General features: G+C 37.3%; 1 protein-coding gene across 1 annotated transcript in view; it reads left to right on the top strand.

Moving 5' to 3' along the window:
- plxna1a (plexin A1a) overlaps positions 1–19,206 on the top strand; it is a 278,302-nt gene that overhangs the window by 125,620 nt on the left and 133,476 nt on the right. The window contains exon 4 of the mRNA XM_006631093.3: positions 17,485–17,622. Within this exon, the coding sequence (XP_006631156.2) occupies positions 17,485–17,622 (138 nt within the window). The remainder of the gene's footprint in view (positions 1–17,484; positions 17,623–19,206) is intronic.

The following is a 19,206-nucleotide window of genomic DNA, read 5'->3' as shown; positions in this document are numbered from 1 at the left end:
GTCAGGATTTTGGGATAAAAATCAAGGACAAAGCACCTAGCTGCTTTCTCATTCACACTTAACCCTTTCTGTGATGATTCTTCACTCTTGTTTTGCTCCTTTTTACATTTCAAAACCCTTCAGCTGAACCCCTCCACTTTCAAAAACACTAAATAGAAATCCTTCTCAGACATAGTACGTAAAGCCAAAGTACATTATTAATATACTTTTTCCTTGTAGACTTTCCCGCCAACATTTGAATCTTAATTGTGCATTTTTAGTTTTTCATAAAAATGCTGCTTGTTCGAGTTTACAGAGTGTTAAAAGTACCTTGGTATCTATGTATTTCTGCTTTTCAGTCTGTCCTCCCTAATGTTGAATTGATGTTAAAGCAGAAGATAATGTTTTCATCATATCAAAGCGGGGTTTTAAATGATGTGATTAAATAATGTGTATTTTTTAACCTTTTATTGACATTTTTTTCTTCACCACCCCAGCACGAGTCAAACGCCGCTCTGTGCTTTATTAAAAGTGGCGCTCACGTCAAGAGGGAAAGGCACCAGAAAGGGTTAAAATCTGGAGGGAAGTGGGGCGGGTGTTTTGTGCAGATAAGTCTCCCCTCTTTGAAGTATCACGGCAGCACCGTAAACCCAGCTCTCAGCACCACTGCCAGTCGGAGAAAATTAATCACCTCGGCGAGCAGATAAGGGTACAAAGTAACAGCAGCCGTCGTGCACAAAGCTGGGGGAAAAAAAGTGAGCAGAATTTATTACAGATTGAATAGAAGTGGCTTGCGCAGCGTTTCAAACTCTGAAGCATGTTTATTTTCGCTCCCTGTTCGGTTTTTATGTGGATGTCGTAAATTATTTTTTTCTCCCTGCCAAAGAAATCATTTTCTTAAAATGGACAAATTGTTTTTTTAGGCCACACCCTGAACTAGGAAGGCAGGCAGTGTCAAAATGCCTTTTAGAACACCATCCCTGTCTGTGGCGTTCCTCAGTGTGATCCCTGATATTGCGGCTTGTGTGTTCTTGATGAAAGAGGTTCTGGTGATATTTTTCACCTGCTGCTCTTTTGTCCTTTTTTTGTCCTTTTCACAACAGGCTTTTACTGTATCTTCTTTGGAGGTGTGTCGACGAGAATCGTTTTTTCAGAATATATCTCCTGTTTTGAGTATTTTAAGGGTGTTTTCCTAAGTTTATTTGTCCAGATAGAGTACACCTGGTTATGTTTTTCCAGATATTTTTTGGCTTAAGTGTATTTCAGAAAATTGTCTGGAGTTCATTTACATTCAGGATAAGGGGAGTCGTTCTATGCACTTAATCATTTTGTGGTACATTTACTCAGCTGCCTTGTCAATGGATTGGTTTGGCCTTGGCAGTCACAGACCATACATTAATTTGTTGGCTGTTGTAGGTTCAGAACCGATGTGGGAACTGAGGTGAGGGCACTGATGGATCATTTTAGACCTTCTAGCTATGACTCATTGTGGGCACCCCCTTGTGTCAGGTCAGTTCCTTCTCTCTTGGGCTAAGGTGTATATGAATATGTTAGGTATTTGATCACATGGTTATCGCTGACGGCTCCCAAGCCCGTCCTGGCAATTACTTAATTAGTCTTAGATACTTCTGGACAGACCAGATCCAATTAACATTCACCAGAAAATCTAGATGTCGTAATCTTGTTAGACAAATAACTACCAAACGTTTGCCAAATGATTTTTCCAATATAATGCTTGACGAAACATACAGCACAACTATATCTGTGACTATCTTTTCTGGATACTGCACAGAAGTCCTCCAACCCACGTTTATGTAGATTCATCCATCATCCGCAGCCAAAAGAAGGCTGCAGTGATTCAGGGCCTAATACAGATGCATGGCTCAAGGCAGGACTACTGCAAGGATGACTGCCAGTCCTTTCCAGGGCGCTGACACACTTGTTTATATTTTGTAATGTTATCAAAAACCCAGACACTAAATTAAGTACTACAGAGGAAGTCTTTACTGCTTTGCAGCTCTTCTACATTGTGGCAAAAGGTTTGATCACAGAAACCAAAGGATGAAAGGTGGCTATGTGTGGTGCTTATGTATTTGATTTAATTGCCCTGGTTCTTCTTACTGTACTTCACATGATGACCTACTGCTTGTGGCTTGTCTAACCGGTTTTGGATTTTTGGGTGGATTTATCACTTACCACAGTTCTGGGCTTCCTAGTGGTGCAAGATCTAAGGCTGTTTTTGAAATTCAAGTAAACAGTCTATTTGGAGCCAAGCAGTCAGCCTGTATCACCAACTTGAGAAACAGGTGCATTGGTATATGAAGCACTGTCTGCATCTTGTTTGTGAAATTTCTGTCAAGTAGCCAGCAAACTGGCAGAAATCGGAGCTGCCAATGTGAGGTGGCAAATTCGGGCTTCTGAGCAACAATCAGCTTTAATATTGATGTATTTTATATACTGTATTTACAGTGGCCTCCAAATCCATCCATACACTCAATAAGCTATTGCTAAAGCTTGATTTAGTATGAGAAATGTAGTGTAAATTTCCTGTTTTATAAAAACAAATAAGAAATTCAGGACCATGTTGTGTGATCTACTTTCAAAAGCTGCTATTCAATTGATGACCACTATAATGACCATTAAACCATGCTGAGTTTTAGCATTTTGCTCAAGAGTGGACCTGAGGATACAAACCAACCCTATTTGTATAGGAATGACTTTCTTTTCCAACATGGGTTTCACCATTTTGTTAATCTCCTTGTGTTACTCCTAGTAAGACTCTCCAAAAACTCATTTCACATTTCATCAAACCCGTTATGTAGTCCCAGTAAATTAGTTGCTGTGTGACAAATTCATATCTTTCCTTTATATGTTTCCATGGAACTCTACCAATGGCTCCACATTCACCAGGTCATCCTTGAATGGTAGTCTTGGAGACATTGAACCCTGATGATTCCTCATTATTGTCCTTAGATGTGAATTATTCTCCCAAACCACGTTTCTGAATGCACGTTTGGATAAAACTTTCTTGCATCCTCTTTGTGGTGAGGTAGCAACCATCACTAAAGCCTTGAACTTCTTTATGTACACCACAATAAAACTGGAATGCCTTGTATATTTGTTATAACTAGAACTAGAGTTGTTGAGGTTTACCTTAGACAATTCTCTGATTTTGCCATTATGTTATGGTTTTGATTGTTTGCTTTTGTGCTCAGTTTTCTTGAATACTCAGTGGCAGTCAAGATAATTTCCAGAAGCCTCTGTACATTTTCTAAGACTTTCTGTAGACAGATCTGATGGCTTTGAAGTAGCCCATAAATATCTGCTCACATGATTATAGTTTTCTCTTTTACGGTATGAAAGATTTTTATGGTATTGTATAAGTTACTAAAATAAAAGTTCCTCTGTACTAAACTTTTTGGATTTTAGAAATCTTTCAATAAGGTGGTATTAAGAGCTTAAGGCTGACTGTTGTCTGAGGTTTTAGTTTGCCTAGTTTTGCCTCTTGAGGAGATCAGAACTGGATGAAACAGGGGAAGGTGAGCAGAATCTGTCTCCAGCTATAGCAACTTCATGAACAATTGTGCTTCAGTGGGATTATTTTTGAGAGACTGAAGTTGCTTCTCCCCAGGTGAGATTTCTCCTGTTACCTGCCATTAACATTTATTGCACTCAGGTGTCTCTCCTAGTAGCAGTGTTCAGCTGAGACTTAAGTCCTTAATAAACCCACAGATCAAATTAGGCCAGTTTTTGCTAGTACAGATATTTTGGCCAGAATTTAATTAAAAAATTTAAATTCTTGTCCCATCCTATTACATCTTGAGAAAATGAAACTCTTTTTCTGCAGCAGTTTTGTTAGACACTGCAGTTGTGCTTTCTTCTGTTCTGAATAGCAAATGTGGGTGACATATAAAATCTTATTATAGTCAAGTGAATCATGCTGTAAAAATTAAAGTAGTACCAGTCTAAACATGATTATAATGGACTGGTTTTTAGGAAAAGGCTAAGATAAAAATAATGGCAACATGAATATATGTGCTGTAGAGTTTAAACTTATTTATGTGCTTGTTTGAAATGTTAGAAAGTGTGGTTGTTGGAAAGAATTCAGCAGACAATCTGGATTTTACCATCTTTTATCTGCATTGTTTTCAGGGTTACTATCATTTTGTGCTAAATGTGCCAAGAGCACATGCTAAAAGGAAGAAGCTGCAAATGTCTGAGTTTGAAAAAGCATTTTTTGAATCTCCTGCTGTTCAAGTTTTCTCAAACTGATATCTTAGCTCGTTTCATTATTCTTTTGTAGCAAGAATTTGAAGTTACTTAACTATTTCAAGTGCAGCTTCACAAAATGATAGTCCAGTTATTGTCATTGAAATAAAGTTAAATGCAACTCATTGGAGAGAGGTTTGCTTTTCCCATATGGTAGCAGTTAGACTATTCCTGTGCTACACTGACTGTCAAAACTGATGTCCATTTGACAAGTGTTAAAGAAAATATGGCAAGTTAGAAGTGCCTGTATTTGGGATACAGATAGAGATGAAAAGACAGATTACATAGTTGCAGTAGTGATATAATGTCATGAAAGAAACAATAGCACTATGGTACTATCCTAAAAGCATTCTGACCTATATTTCTTGCCTGTAGCTGACTACATTTCATGTGTAAGGATGTATTCGGTTGTATTTCTCTTTTGAGCCCTGAATCCACTCGGCTGGGTTTCAGCGTGAATATTTTACTCTACAGAAAACTAGAGTTTTCTAGAGGAATGAATTTTATGTGAACCTAATGAAAGAAAACATTAACCCAAAGTATGACTACAAAATGCTTTCTCATCTTTCGCTTACTTTTACCTTCAAAAGTTGCACTTACAGCTGTGTTTTTGCGGTTGTGAATATTGCACTTTTTAGTGAGGGATTACAGATTCTAAGCATTTTCTAAAGAAACTGATGTAGATGGTGGCAGAGTTGGATATGTAAATGAAGGGTTGGGCCACATGAAAGCTTTTTTTGACTGAAGATCACACAGCAATGGACAGGGTGACTGCCTTCATTTTCAGTGGAGGCATAATCACATGAACCTGGCTCTCAAACTTTGAAGGATCTTGAAAATAATGAAACACTTGTTTTTGAATTTTGATGTACTTGACATCAGTCTGATATCTTTAAACGTTTAAGTATGAAAGACTGGCTGGATTTTAGTTTTGTGTGACTTATGCTGCCATCTCAAGTAACATGTTAAACAGAGACCCATTTCTAATGTTTTTCATGTTTATCAGTCAATATTAAACAAGATTTTTTATTTGACTGAAAATTGTCTATTTTTGTGTGTAGGGTTGTGAAGTAAATTGGAATGAAATTTCCTGCATTTTGTGAAATGAATTAAAAAGTTAGCATTACAACATCTACAATATAAAGATTGCCTAAAATGAGAAACCTAAACAATAGATCTTTATGAATGTGCAAAATTACAGCAGGAAAGATTTGTGGCAGGCTAACCTTGAATGAAGGCTGTGTTTTTGTATTAATTTATTGTTGTGCATTTAATGCATTTTACATTCAGCTTTCATAATTTGCACGACTGAAACATCTTCTATAGTTTTTGCTGCATATGTTTTAAGTGTGTTAAACTGCCTGTTTACGCCTTCTACGTGAAAGGGAAATAGAAATCAAAACTCACAGAACACAGGGACCTAGAGCCAAATCAGATATTGCAGCAGAATGAAACACTGAAACCAAGGTCTTTCTACAAGCTGTCATAATGAAACATTTATGACTGAGGTTATAAAAACAAACCCAGAGTTGTGCTCTCTCAAAGGACAAATGGTTGGAGATTTGTCCATGTGAATACAACAGCAATTATTAGCTGACCTCTTAGGAGTGTCAGAAGCCAGCTTTCCATATCTTACCCTTACTTTTCCACAGATACAGTGGTGCTTTTTATTTTGATATCTTCAATTCAAGAGATAAGAATCCGAAGTAAAACACTGATTTATCTTAGATAGCTTAAACCCCTGATGTCTGAAAGGAAAAGGAATTTATTAACCCGACTGCATAACCTTTTAGTGTTTTTATGTTTTTGTGTGTGTGAGTGGCAGGCTGGTGGGAATATATACTGTTTATGTATATCAAGGTTCCCACAGGGAGAAAAAGAGGTATTGTTTTGGTTTCTTGTGTGTGTTTTTTTTTCTGTGGCATCAGTCAGGTTACTTTTATTCTCTCAGGCACTCATTTAGTCCGCTTCATATCTGCAGAACTTGCAAAATACAGCATTGCAAACTGAAACAATGACCCATTAATTTGGGAAGAACCCTGCATCATGATGGAGGTTAGAAATAGGTTTTTGTATGATAATGGAACAGTGATGTTGTTGGGACTATTTTACTTGCTTTGCGTTTTATTTTTTTTTTGTGCTGGGGGTGGCTGTACAACACTAGCCTTTGACTTTTCTATAGATTTGAAAGTATTCTGTAAATAGCTTTTTGAAGCCTTTATTTTGAGTATAGTAAAGCTCAGTCTTTTTGCAGTGGTGGGGTTGTCCTTTCAGCAAATGAAATTCCCTGCAAGGTGTCGAACTGTTGCCTCTCTGTAATTGAGAACCAGTTATCAAGCATCGGAATAAGAGTGAGCTTTTTGCTAAGGAATCCGTTACCCATTCTTGCCCGTTCATTTTGTACTTCTATGTCCAATGATCTCCTTGAAAGTAAAATCTCTTCACAAGAACTGGAAGTAAACCATATGCTTCCATCGTGAAGAAGCAAATATTAAGCCTGCAGCTGGGGGCAATTTGAAAATGGACTTTCCAAATTGCACCTAGGAAGGCAGCCAACTTATTCCTGTGCAGGGAGATGGATGTCCAGAGATTACATACAGAACAGTGGAATAGGCATGATTTAGTAGATGGGTCTGGGAGACCATTGGTCCAGTACTATGGAGTAGACATTGATCCATGCTTTAAGGGCATTGGGAAAGACGGACATCCTTTACAGTAAGACTGCTATTGAGAATGAAGACCAGAACTGACCAGACCAGAACCAGAAATGAGAAACTGCATTTTGGGGGTGGGTGGACATACTGGAGCTAATTGTTAGCATATGAGACATTATAGGAAAAGCAGTTTCATAAGAGGCTCTGCTGTGCACATATTAAACTCCTTTTGTGATCTGTGAACCCTAAATTGAATTGACAGCCTGAATATTTGAATTAAAAATAGTATTTAAATTATTATCCACAGTGTATTTTCCATTTTTTGTCAATTTATATACCATGGAATGATAGTTATATTTCATTTACAATTAATTTTCACCTACAAGGAAGAAAAGACTGCGTTAGCACTTGCTACAGTAGGATCCCATTCAGTGCTCTCCTTATTTAAGTTGTTTGTATATCCCACAATTGCCACCCTTTTATTGCAAAGGGTTGTTTGATTTCCACAGCTTCCTGGGGTTTCATGGTTTTTCTACATCTCACTTAATTTTAAAACCACATTAGTTTTGTGTGCACGAGAATTTTAATTACTGCACTTCCATTATAGAACTGTACAGCTTTGAGCTCCTGTATGCCTATGAAAATGGAAATCAGCTTTTCCCAGATCTGTCCTGGTTTTAGCATTTGAGCCAATAAGCATTTAATCGTTTAAAATCTGTGATGATAATATGTGTTTTCAAAACAATATACATTGCACTTCAAAATATGTGTGGAGATATTGGTGAATTACACACGATATAAAGCATAGATTTTTAAAATAAGTTCTGAGCCACTGACAGGACAAAAAATCTGCTCGGGTTTGGACAAGACCCAAATATAGCTTAATTTTTTAATTTTATGATATACAGCAACAATAACATCCAAGTTATGGTCTGGCTGTATTGTTTTATTGTGAATATTTATTTTAATTGTCAGATTAGTGCTGGCAAGGAGCTCTTGTGCTTGCATCCCCCTGGAATATTATTGTGAGGCCAGTGGCTGTAGAATACCAGCCCTTCGATCGAATTAATCAGGCTCCTGATTGTTACAAAAAACAGGCATACATCTGCATTTCAATGAGGCGCACATCAAAGAAGGAATCTGAAGTTATCATTATGCATTGGGAGGCCTAGTTATGTCAAGTGAAGAAAGCAGAGTTCAAGTTGAGACAGACTTTGGAGGGGGGGTGAGAGGTGTTGGTTGGCATTAAAAATCCTCAACCAATCAGGACCTTGAAAGATGAAATGGCACTGAAGAAAATGTTTCTCTTCCTTTTCTGTTGTCCTCTAAAGTGCTGTGGCAAAGTTTTCTTCCCTGGATTTCCTCCTTTGGCTTAAAGCAAGATGTCAAGCTGCAGTGGGCTTTATTAAAGTTAATTAATGACAACAGGTCAAGACCAGTCCTTTAAATAACCCGATTAAATATCTCCAGTATAAATATTCGTGTCTCTTAACTTAATCGAGTAGAGTAAACTTGCCACCCAAACCAAATGAGCTGAACCATGCATTGACCAGATGTGCGTAGGTTTTCACCCGTTCGGTTTTGTTTCTCAGATTCTCATTTTCCTTTAGCTTCAACTTAAAAATGGGCTCGCACAGGAGAGTAAGATGGTTTGCTTTTATTTTCCCTGCGTCCCCTAAAAGAATGCGATACTCCAGTTAGGCTTTTATCTCCTACTCCATAAAAGTAATTTTTTAAATGATGTACTTCAAATCTGTATCCTCCTCTCTCTTCTGAAAAAACGCCAGGCCACCCATGTAGATGTGGCAGCCGAAGAAAGGGTTTCTGGAATAAGGGGGAAAAAAGCTCACCTCGTCATGTTGTGGCATCCTGCTGTAGTACTGGAAGTCTTGGGCAGAAAGGAGCAGAGTGCAGCTGAGGCCCAGACTTGTGCAAGTCATGTTTTCATTGCCTCGCTTTGGCTTGGGCGATGGCCAGGCAAAGTGGGCAGAAGGCTGCCTTCTGACAGAGCATCGTATTTACGAGACTCAGAAGGCTTAGTGGTGCTGTGAGACAGACGTTCTGCTTGACACAAAATAGCAGTGGAAATATATATTTTCACTGTAGTGTTTTCAGTCTGGTGTTTTACTTGCTCACCACATTGGTTGGGCTTTGGAATTTGTAAGAGAGGATTTGGACTGGCTGCTGTGTTGAAAGTCGAATGCAATCCGGCTACAATATTTGAAAGTTTGGGTGCTACATACCTTTTCTTTGGCTTCCATTTCAGGATGTATTGTTTGTTGTTTTTCATGCCGAACAGTTGTTCTGCAACAATTTCTCAAGTACGAGCTTTTGCAACCAGCAATTGTGCGTTTATAAAAAAAACACGTAAAAACTACAGTCGTTCAAGGCTTCAAGGTCGTTTCAGAATACCGGTCTGAGTGTCAAATTGATATTTACATTCATCCTTGTAAGTGAAGCAAAAACTATTATTTAGCAAGCTGTCGATAACATCCTTGAAACGATGAATATTTCACCGCTTGATTATTCAGCAAAGCTTGGAAAACTTCCTCTCAAGGTATTTCTTTATTAAGTAGTTCATTGACATGCAGGATATGCCTATAAAGTACAGACTTTCTAACTAACTATCTTGGAACAATGGGAAATATTTTGTTCATTTCATTGTTCATAAACAATGAAAGATTGTTTCCAGTGCACTGACTTTGGCTAAGGTTAGAATAACATGTTGGTCAAAAAGATGTGCGTTCAGGAATGTGCTTGGTCAAATACTTTGACAATATTAAGTTTCCTAATTCAACATTTTCGAATGAAGGGTAATTAAAAAAAAAAGTTTTCTCCTGCAGCTTTGCAGGACTTTGGATGTCTTTCAGAAAGCCAGTCACATAACTGGAGAGATGATGTTAAACAGGCTTGGAAGGACAGGAGTGACCTTTACTGAACATATTGGACATAGTATACTTCCAACATCATAAGAGGTTTTTATTGATTCTGAGCATTGATACAAAGTAGGATTAGATCTACTTAAAACTGTGTCCTTGGATCATTTAAATATTCATTTTGAAAGGTGTAATTTTAAGGAAATTCCTTCAACAGAAACAAAGGAGAATTATCTTATTGTTTTTAACTTTCTAAAGACTGCTTATCTTGGGAATAAGCATTACTGTGTGTTTGTATCTCATCAGACAGCTGAGTCTGATAAGCTCAGGCAATGGTACTTGAATAACCTTCACACACAAACCTATATTTTCTGCAGACATTTTCTCTTGGAAAGATGAGTCTTAATAAGTGAGTTGCAACTCTTCTTAAATGCCACTCTCCTAATTCCAGACTCCTTTGTTCATTTACCATCAGTAGGCATTAATCTCAGTGATAATGCCTTCATATAGAGGACAGGCCAGCACTGCAGTAGTTGGTTAGGTGGAGTTTGTAGGTAGAGGGAGAGGGATTTATTTCCATGAGCCAAGTTTAGTGGATTTTTTACATTGGTAACATCCAAAAACTGACTTTTCATTTTTTTTTCCAAGAAGGAGAATACAGTATGACTAATTTAGAAAGATAAACTACAGTGTAATGATAATACTTCAAAATTCACTCAGAAGTTAATTTTAAATGTCTGCCTTAATTTTTGTCCTTTAGTGCTTTGTGAGTGTTTTATATGCAACAGCTTTTTTGATGACCTCTAGAGAAGTGCTTTACTAAAGTGCATTTGGTTTATTGCTAGAGGATGCTAAACATCTGTCTGCGAAATCTGGGAGTAACCGTAACTGGATGTGATTTTGCTGAAAAAATGAATTGATGGAAACTGGCACAGTAACAAACTGCTGTAGGACCAGTAAGACAATATTGGGCTTCCAAAATGTATCTGCCTTTTATGGTATTGATTCAATTTGTTTTTTTCTAAAACTATGAAATGTACAAATGTGGGTTCACATTATACGTATTATACCTAGCAGCTTAATTAAATTGGCACATCTTGTGCCTGTAAAGTGCCTGGTTTGTTTTAATTAGCCAGATTTAATCAGCCAAAAAACCTCTTTCCACTACAAGTATTTATATTTTTTAATATGTTTCGGTATGATATTTTTATATGGGATTTGCTTAAATCATTGTACTATAGAATTGTGTTATAGCATGTAAAGCCTTTGCATTTATTGCTAATGTTTAGCTAATGCTCTTAATATGTGCATGGTCTTAGATATCTAGAACTAATCTGTGGTATTTCTTCTAAAGGTCAATTAACTATCATTACAGTTATATTTTTAACATGTATGTATATTATATAGTGTATGCTTTAAAAATGACTGTGATGTGATGTGCTATGCTTCCTCTCAAACAGTGCCACTAGGGCTTGTGTACTGTGTATTAGCACTTGATAAGGTGAGAGGACCGACCAGTTTCAATCCAATCCATACCTTGCGTATATGTTGCCTCCAGACAGCAGCAGAAGAGATCTACCCTGGATGATGATGATGATGATCTGGTTTTACCAAGTATCAGTTTTATAGTTTACTCTTGACCTCCTCAATGCTATTACATGATGTCCAGGTGTCAAAGGAGGGTGCGTTTTCACAAGACAACTTAATTTGAAGATTTAAGCGGGATTGCTTTATTTAATATGGTTTGTGTTAACTCGGCTAGGTGTAGCTGCAGTCTGAACTCTGAGTGAACCTTGAATCATTGTGTGTTGTCGGTTTGACTTAAATTGAAAGCAACAGTGATGCACCACTTTTTCCTTTATTCTCTGGTTTAAAAAAAGTGTTTGTGCAAGTGTAACGGAGAACGTGCATTCACAGTCCGGAACATTGACCACCTTAAGAAAAATCACCCCTTATTTTCCCCCCTTAAGTGTGAGGGCTTTGCATGAAGCTGGTGAATACATTTTTCAGTCCCTCACACATTATCCATTAGAGCTTGAATACTTGAATCATTTGATATTAAAAATGTTTGCAACTAGTCTTAAAATGACTAGTAAAAGGATTGTGTGTTTAGTCGTTTAGTCGAGTCCGACCCTTCGTGACCTCATGGACTTTAGCATGCCAGACCTGTCTGTCAGCAGCTGCTTCTCCGAGCTCTTGCAAATTCATATTCATTACTTCAGTAATACTATCTATCCATCTCAACCTCTGCCACCCCCTTCTTCTTTTCCCTTCAATCTTTCCCAACGTCAGAGTCTTTTCCAGTGAATCCTGTCTTCGCATTATATGGCCAATGTATTTGAGTTTAAGTTTTACTCTCAGTACTTCCAATGAACAATCTGTTTATTTCCTTAAAAAGTATTGTTAAATAAAAGAATTAGTAATGAAATAGATATAGCATGGGGGTATATTTTAACCCTTTTTTTATCAGGGAAAAGAAGCCTATAATGTACAGTAGTTGTAGCCGTCTTTGCTTTGTTCAATACTGGGTGCAACAATATGAAAGATCTCAACCTAAACTAACATTGATGATGTTTTTGCTTCCTTAGAGTTCCTTATTTGCATAAAGTAACATTCTCTGCTTTGACATTTCATTTCTGTGTTTAAGTGCATACCCTCAGATAATAGAATGAAACAAGGTGGTAGTATTATGTCTGAACTAAATCAAACAACATCCACTGTGCATTTTCTTATAACACAGATTTGTTACTTCATGCAGACTGCCAGATGAAGTGGTGCAGTATTACACGTGATACAGTACAAGCCATGTCAGGGCCATTGACGAGAACGCAGTAAATCGGAAAATAGCTTACGGTGTAGAAAATAATGAGAGGTCTTTTGGGGAAATTGAATTTATTTTTTTCTCTTGAAAACCAGTTTTGACTTTGTCATTGTGGGCATCCTTGCAAGTTTTCTAGTTTAACACAATATGGGCTAAGTATATAATTAATTGTGTTCTGCCTATTGGTAAAGCCTTAACTACATCTCAGATCAGATGGCCATTTGGGTCATATTTAAAACAAAACCTTTTGGTAGAATCATGCTGGCGAGTCGCTGTACAGAAAGGGCTCTAAATTGATTGCTCAGCCTTTGTCCCTAAAGCTCAACTTTGAAGGTGTCAGTGATTTCCAAGTTTTAAAGCAATACTTCTATCACTGTTGCTAATTGGTTACAAGCAAAATCTCACCAAAATACAGAGAGACATAACCTCCCCGTTGGGCTGTTCTGGGTAAGGGAAATTGAGGATTCATCTTTTCTGAAGTGAATTATAGTTCCATATTAGCTGTCAATAAGAACTGCTGTACAAAGACAAGCATAGTAGGTCAGCAGCAATCCTCACACTTGTTGATTTAATGTTTTGGGAATCTTTGCCCCAACTCTGTTAAAATATTGTATCTTAAGAATTTCAACAAGACTTTTTACCTTTCATGTAAGAATCTAATATGAAAGAATCAGATACCTTTTTTGCATATAGTCTGTTTTTGCTGGTAGCTGGAACATAAGCATTTAGTGTTCTTAGTATTATCTGTGGTGTGGCTTCTAATAGACCTTATTGTATTGCTGTGTTGTTGGGAAGGGGGATAATATATATATATATGTAGCCCTTTGCGGATATTCTTTTTTTCCCCCCTCTAACAGCGTACAGACATTAACTTAAACTTGCCCATGTGTTTATTCTTTATTTTATAAAACTCCAAAATTGGGTCAGATGCCTCGCTCACCATCCACAGGACCATCTTCTTTATTAGTGGAGACAAGAGCTCTGGGCAGCCAGCCACAGTCCAGGTGTAGCTGTAATAATGTGCTATACTGTAGAAAGCATGCCGATAAATCACTGCCAAGCTGGCACTGCAGCTGAGCACATCATTACACTGTGAAATGCAAGGATATGGGTAGGTTATAATCCTCTCACCTGACATCGGCTGAAACAGAGGAAGGCACCACTTTGCTCAGTTAAGGTCCATTTCAGTTCAAGAGGAATTGCTATCAGCTCTTTAAATACATGCTAGCAACATTCAATGATTCCCTTTTATGTACTGTGCTCTGTATTTCGAAAGAACACAAGGCCTTAGTATGAATCTAAGTGATTGTTTTTGCTCATTTTAATACTTAAAGATCAGCCTTTTGCTTGTTTGTTGGGGCAGATGTTTTCCTCGAGAATGTTATTGTGATCTTCAAGGTTTTTAAGACAGCTGGAGTATCCAATGACTTTAGCAACCTCCAATGTGAAAACAATGCTGAAGAAAGTGTGGTGGTGAAAAGAGAATATGCATTTATTTAAGCTTCCACGGTGCCGTTTCCCTGTGGGTTGGAAACAAGGACATTCTGTGTTGATCTGACTTTGACAGATGCCACCCTATTACCTAGTGAAGTTGTTGTTACCCCCCACTTGGCCCATTTGTATTTCCAATCAGTGCTGTCAGCTTCTGTGCATTGGAAAGTAGGAAAGAGACTGAGTGAGACTCCTCTTTGATATCAGAAATGTTTTTTTAATGTAGTCCGAGTTAACGGAGCGCTCACACGGTCTTAACAAGAAGATTATTGATGTTGGTACGCAAGGTTGCCATTGACTCAGATGATGACAGGAAATGATTTGCTGCAGTCTCTTAAGAATGGATAACCAAGCTGGAATGTTTGAGATAATTAGGATGGGTGTTCTCTCTCTTGTGTTTAAATTGATTATTTAATGTTTTTGTCTTGTCATTGTAGCCAAACAGATGTGCTGTTTTCAGAGTGAAACTTTTTCCAGGCCTGCCTGCTACTTCTCTCTTCAACCCCTTTACTTTCCTCCATTATGTGAGCCCTATGAAACCTGGATCAGGGTAACAATATTGCAGTGAACACTTTTCAGTGATTGTATTACAAAGCCACAGAGGCATATGTGAAGTAGTGATACATTTTTACAGATTTCTCTAAAAATGTGAACTCAAATTATAATTGTTAAAATTAACTAAATTATTTTATATAAATTTGAAATTTTAAAGCTTTATACTATATAAAAGTTTGATTCCTTTTACTGTGATGGTGAATAGAAATTAAGATCACACCAACTACCAAGTGAAAAATGCTACATGGTAAAATACTCAATAATTCAGTGGCCTGCTGTCAGATATCACAGAGACCGTTGTCTTCAGATGGAGACTGAGTTTTGAAGAAACACTTTTCCTTGGAAATAATATTTTTCTAGTATCCAGATTCTACAAGACACAAGAGAAAATGACTGAATGATCTTTTATAACATCTTACATACTACTGGTAGTATTTCACAACCAACAGACATTAAGTGGTGAACAGTTTATAAGAATAAATACTAATTAAGACCATTAGAAAGGAATTAACAAGCTAATTAATACTGGAAAAAGCTGTAATTTCCAATAAGTGGATAGGCTCATGGAGTGTGGATGTTCACACTCTCTCAGACATGACCCTGCACAGTTGGGTACTCCCCAGGTCATCATTGTAAATACAAATTTATCACTCAACTTGCATTATCAGAAGCATTTGTTTAACAGAAGCATAAACAAAACGTTCTGCTAACAACATAATTTCCTTTACCAGCAGGTCTTCAAAAGACAATAGTTCTTGCTTGTACTGGCTTAATTGTAGAACATTCACTACTGTTTTCGGATGGGGCCGATGGGTTAAGGTATCCATCATCTCAAAAGCCTGTTTTGAATTATTGTGTTTTCTAGGAGGCTTGCAACAGAAGAAACATTCAAAATGACTTCTTGTGGCCAAATCTTTTTTTTTAACCAGTGTTTTTATTCAGTAAATCTCTGTAATGCTATAGGAAGTTCACTCTGCAGGTCTTTACAGTGGAATTCCATATTGTTGAGATCTCCACTCAGAATACTGTTTTCTAAATGGTCATCAATAAATTGGAGATATTAAGGAAGGCACAAGGGGCACAGAAGTAGAGAAATGGATTTTGATAACGTTTTGGAAATGTGTTCCTGACATTGGGCACCAACTCCCCTGATAGCCCATTTGAGATCAGCACAGCCTAAATGGATAGAAAAACAAACACATATCCAATGTTTGCACCCTGCACTTAATCTTCATTCTCGGCTGGCGTGCGTTAAAAATAGCAGCTTGAGGTTTCAGCAGGCTTGGGGAAATAATCGGAACTCCTGGAAGCGGATGGGTGCTATCAGACAGCTCCCGTAATGAAATGTGCAGGCCCCGTAATGAATTCTCTCTTATTGTACAACGCTGGGGTCTCCTGAGGAATGAAATGGCATTCACACTTATAGACAGCCCTAGAGAATTACAAGGCCATAGAATGGACTCTTTTGGGCTTCATCACCATCTTTGGGATCATACTGTTCAGGAAACATGAGCTGGTCAATCATACCACCAATACCAATACCAGGTGCCATTCTTACATTGAAAAATCAGTGTCCATTCTGAGCAATTTTAAGATGGCAGCTTAGAAAAAAGCATACAGTTGTAACTGCAGGAACATGTTATAAGTAGGGCCTGTGAAAAATGTTTATATTTTGTATGTATTTCATGCGTAATAGTGTCATTTTCACACTAAAATGCACGTCAATTTATTTATGGGGATTTACTGGCTTTAATTTAAAACAAAAGTAGTTAATTAAGATTTGTACCTCAGATGAAGAATGGTGCTAATTTTCTTATTGTGTAGTATTGCAACGAGACTGGGTTTAGTGAATGTGACTTAGAACAAAATACGTACAGTGGATAAGACGGCTTCCTGTCCAAGTGTCTATAAAGTTATTGAGGATAAAACTTTATGAACTGAACTTCTGAACCCATGTTTCTTCAGAACATAAATGTATGCTGGGTGATATTAAAAATATATGTTGTGGTTCCAGAACTCCTTTGTATCTTTTGCAATGTCTGTCAGTATATAGAGGAAAATCACTGTTTAGATTGTTTAATTGCACTTGAGCATCTTCAGCTGGTTCACCTTATTCTCTCTTGGGAATTGTCATTTGTACAGAAAAGGGTAGTATGTGCTTACAACCACAGAACCGGTAGTCAGTAGATATCAGTATGAGAGAAATTATTGAAAAAACAGTTTTAGGTCTAATTTAGTCATTTCTATGCAGTGCGTTGAAATTGTAATGTCTCCAGGTTATTCGTTTTGGGACTTGTCTTAACTTTCCTAGAGATTTACATAGAGAGAAAAAGAGATTTACTCTTTTTGTGATCTTTACATTCCACACAATTCTTTTCCATCACAAAATATTTATCATGTTTCAGAGGTTCCACTTGACTGTATCCATAGATCCTTTTTTAGCTGGAATTGGTAATAAAAAAAATTGAGCAAATGCTCACTGGCAAATGGAAAAATCCTTATCTAAAGTGTGGTGGAGAGAAGAGTGGTCTGCTTGTGCAATCCAATAGAAAATTTATAACAACAATAGATGAGGAAACAACACAATAAAGTCAGGTAGGGGAGTGAGCCCTGCAGTTAAGCACTATGTATTATGGAAGTTGGAAATTGTTCCTGTCAAATAAATTTCAGAAAAAATGATAGTGGATTCTCTGTACTAAATGGTTCCAGTCCAAGGGGACTGTTTGTAATTCCCAAGTCTTTTTGTATGCTGCAGTACAATCCTTTTACGATTGTGTTGCAAAGTACACAGGTAGTCATGTATTTTTGTGCTAACACTGGATTCTCCTTGTTCTTCTAGATCCTGGTGAACTCCGTGAACCCTGCCCAGCCAGCTCTGCTCTATGAGAATGTGGTGGTAAGCGATGGTGGCCCCATTCTGAGAGACCTGCTGTTCAGTCCAGACTACCAGCACATCTACACCATGACAGAGAAGCAGGTAGGACAGTTACAGACATCAGTCTAAATGTCCTCATTCTTTTCTCATTGTAATGGTCTCTGAAAGATTTAAGTACTTCTAACACAGTGACAAAACCTGGAAACTGTATTCTGAGGGAGCATTAATGGCGCATTGTAATTTTCAAATGCTCCCTTCATTAAAATTCTGCACTGTTCATTGTGTATCCAAACGAATCAAATGTACATAAACACCTAAATCTTTTTTTAATAACAGTAATCATGCCAGTTCCTTCACTTTGTATGGTGCTTTTCATCTCAAGGGGAATCTACTTCATCTACCACTGAAGTACAGCACCACCTCTTCTTAAAAAATATCTAAACAAATCAATGTGAACCTCTTTTTTTTTCCAGAGGCATTTACAATATATGGAGTCTAATTTCTTCAGCAGTGTTGGCTGTGCTGGTTTTGTAATAGTATTTATCGTATTCATTTGTTTTGTGTGCTTTCTAAATCCCAGGGGCCAGAAATGGTAACGCTGATTACTGTGAATCTACATTATTTCAATTATTTCTGCCACTTGTGTGAAGTCACGTTCTCAGCCATGGTTTTTTGCTTCTGCAAAAAGTAGATTTCTTTCATTGCATATTTTTCTGTGTGGAGTTCTCCTGGTGTTTGCATGATTTCTCCTGCTGCTCCAATTTTCTTTCAACATCCATCATGCAGCCCATGTTATTTGGCATTTGTGATTTGCCCCCTATATGGTTGTTTGAGTGAGTGCATATGTATGTTTCCTGCAATGGACGGGCATCCTTAAGGAACTCATAAGATGCACATTAATGGGGCACTTATCTAATCAGGTATTTCATGTTGTAGTCCACTGGGCTTAACTCTTAAAGAGGTGCAGAAGAAGTCACATTGTGTTCCCTGTAATTCATATTTGATTAATGATTGACATTATTAATTGATGTATTTTTCTGTGATTGTAATATTCTTGAAAATGCATTGAAATGGTAACTGGTTTGTGAATTGTGTTAGTATTTGCAGCATGTTTTTCATTTTATCATGCCTTTTTGAGCCAGTAGACTTTAATTGACTCATGTTGGTTACTGTAACTGCAGTGCACGATGAGAAAATGAGAAACCAGGCAATTACATTTTGGTAAGATACCGAGACTTGGGTAGTTATGAAATTAAATTGCATCTTAACATCCATGTTTGTATTTTTCTTTTTAGACTAGTTTCCTTTTTCTAAAAAAAGGAAAAGCTTTTATTAATGAAATGAAAGACATTTCTTAAAAGATGCTGACATAAACACCCTTTTATTGTCTCATAGATTTAAGCCTGGATTTTAATGTTGGAGCTGGAAAAATTGTAGTCCCATAATATGTTATAAGGCTTTTTGATCAGGCTTTTTTATATTATGTTCCCGAGCTCAGTATCTACAGTGCACTTTCTAGATTGACAGTCTCTATCTAACTCATGTATCTGCACATGTTAATATACCACTGAGCTTATGGAGCAGGTTACAGGAGGTGAACAAAAAGTCAGAATACACCATTGTTGTACAGGGAATAAAGCTTTGGTTGAGTGAGTCACTAATGACTGTGGTGGGATAACATCTTGA

Source organism: Lepisosteus oculatus, chromosome 4 (assembly GCF_040954835.1).
Source record: "Lepisosteus oculatus isolate fLepOcu1 chromosome 4, fLepOcu1.hap2, whole genome shotgun sequence".
Lineage (NCBI taxonomy): Eukaryota > Metazoa > Chordata > Actinopteri > Semionotiformes > Lepisosteidae > Lepisosteus > Lepisosteus oculatus.
Note: the sequence above shows the minus strand (reverse complement) of the source record. Positions and strands in the feature narration are given on the sequence as shown.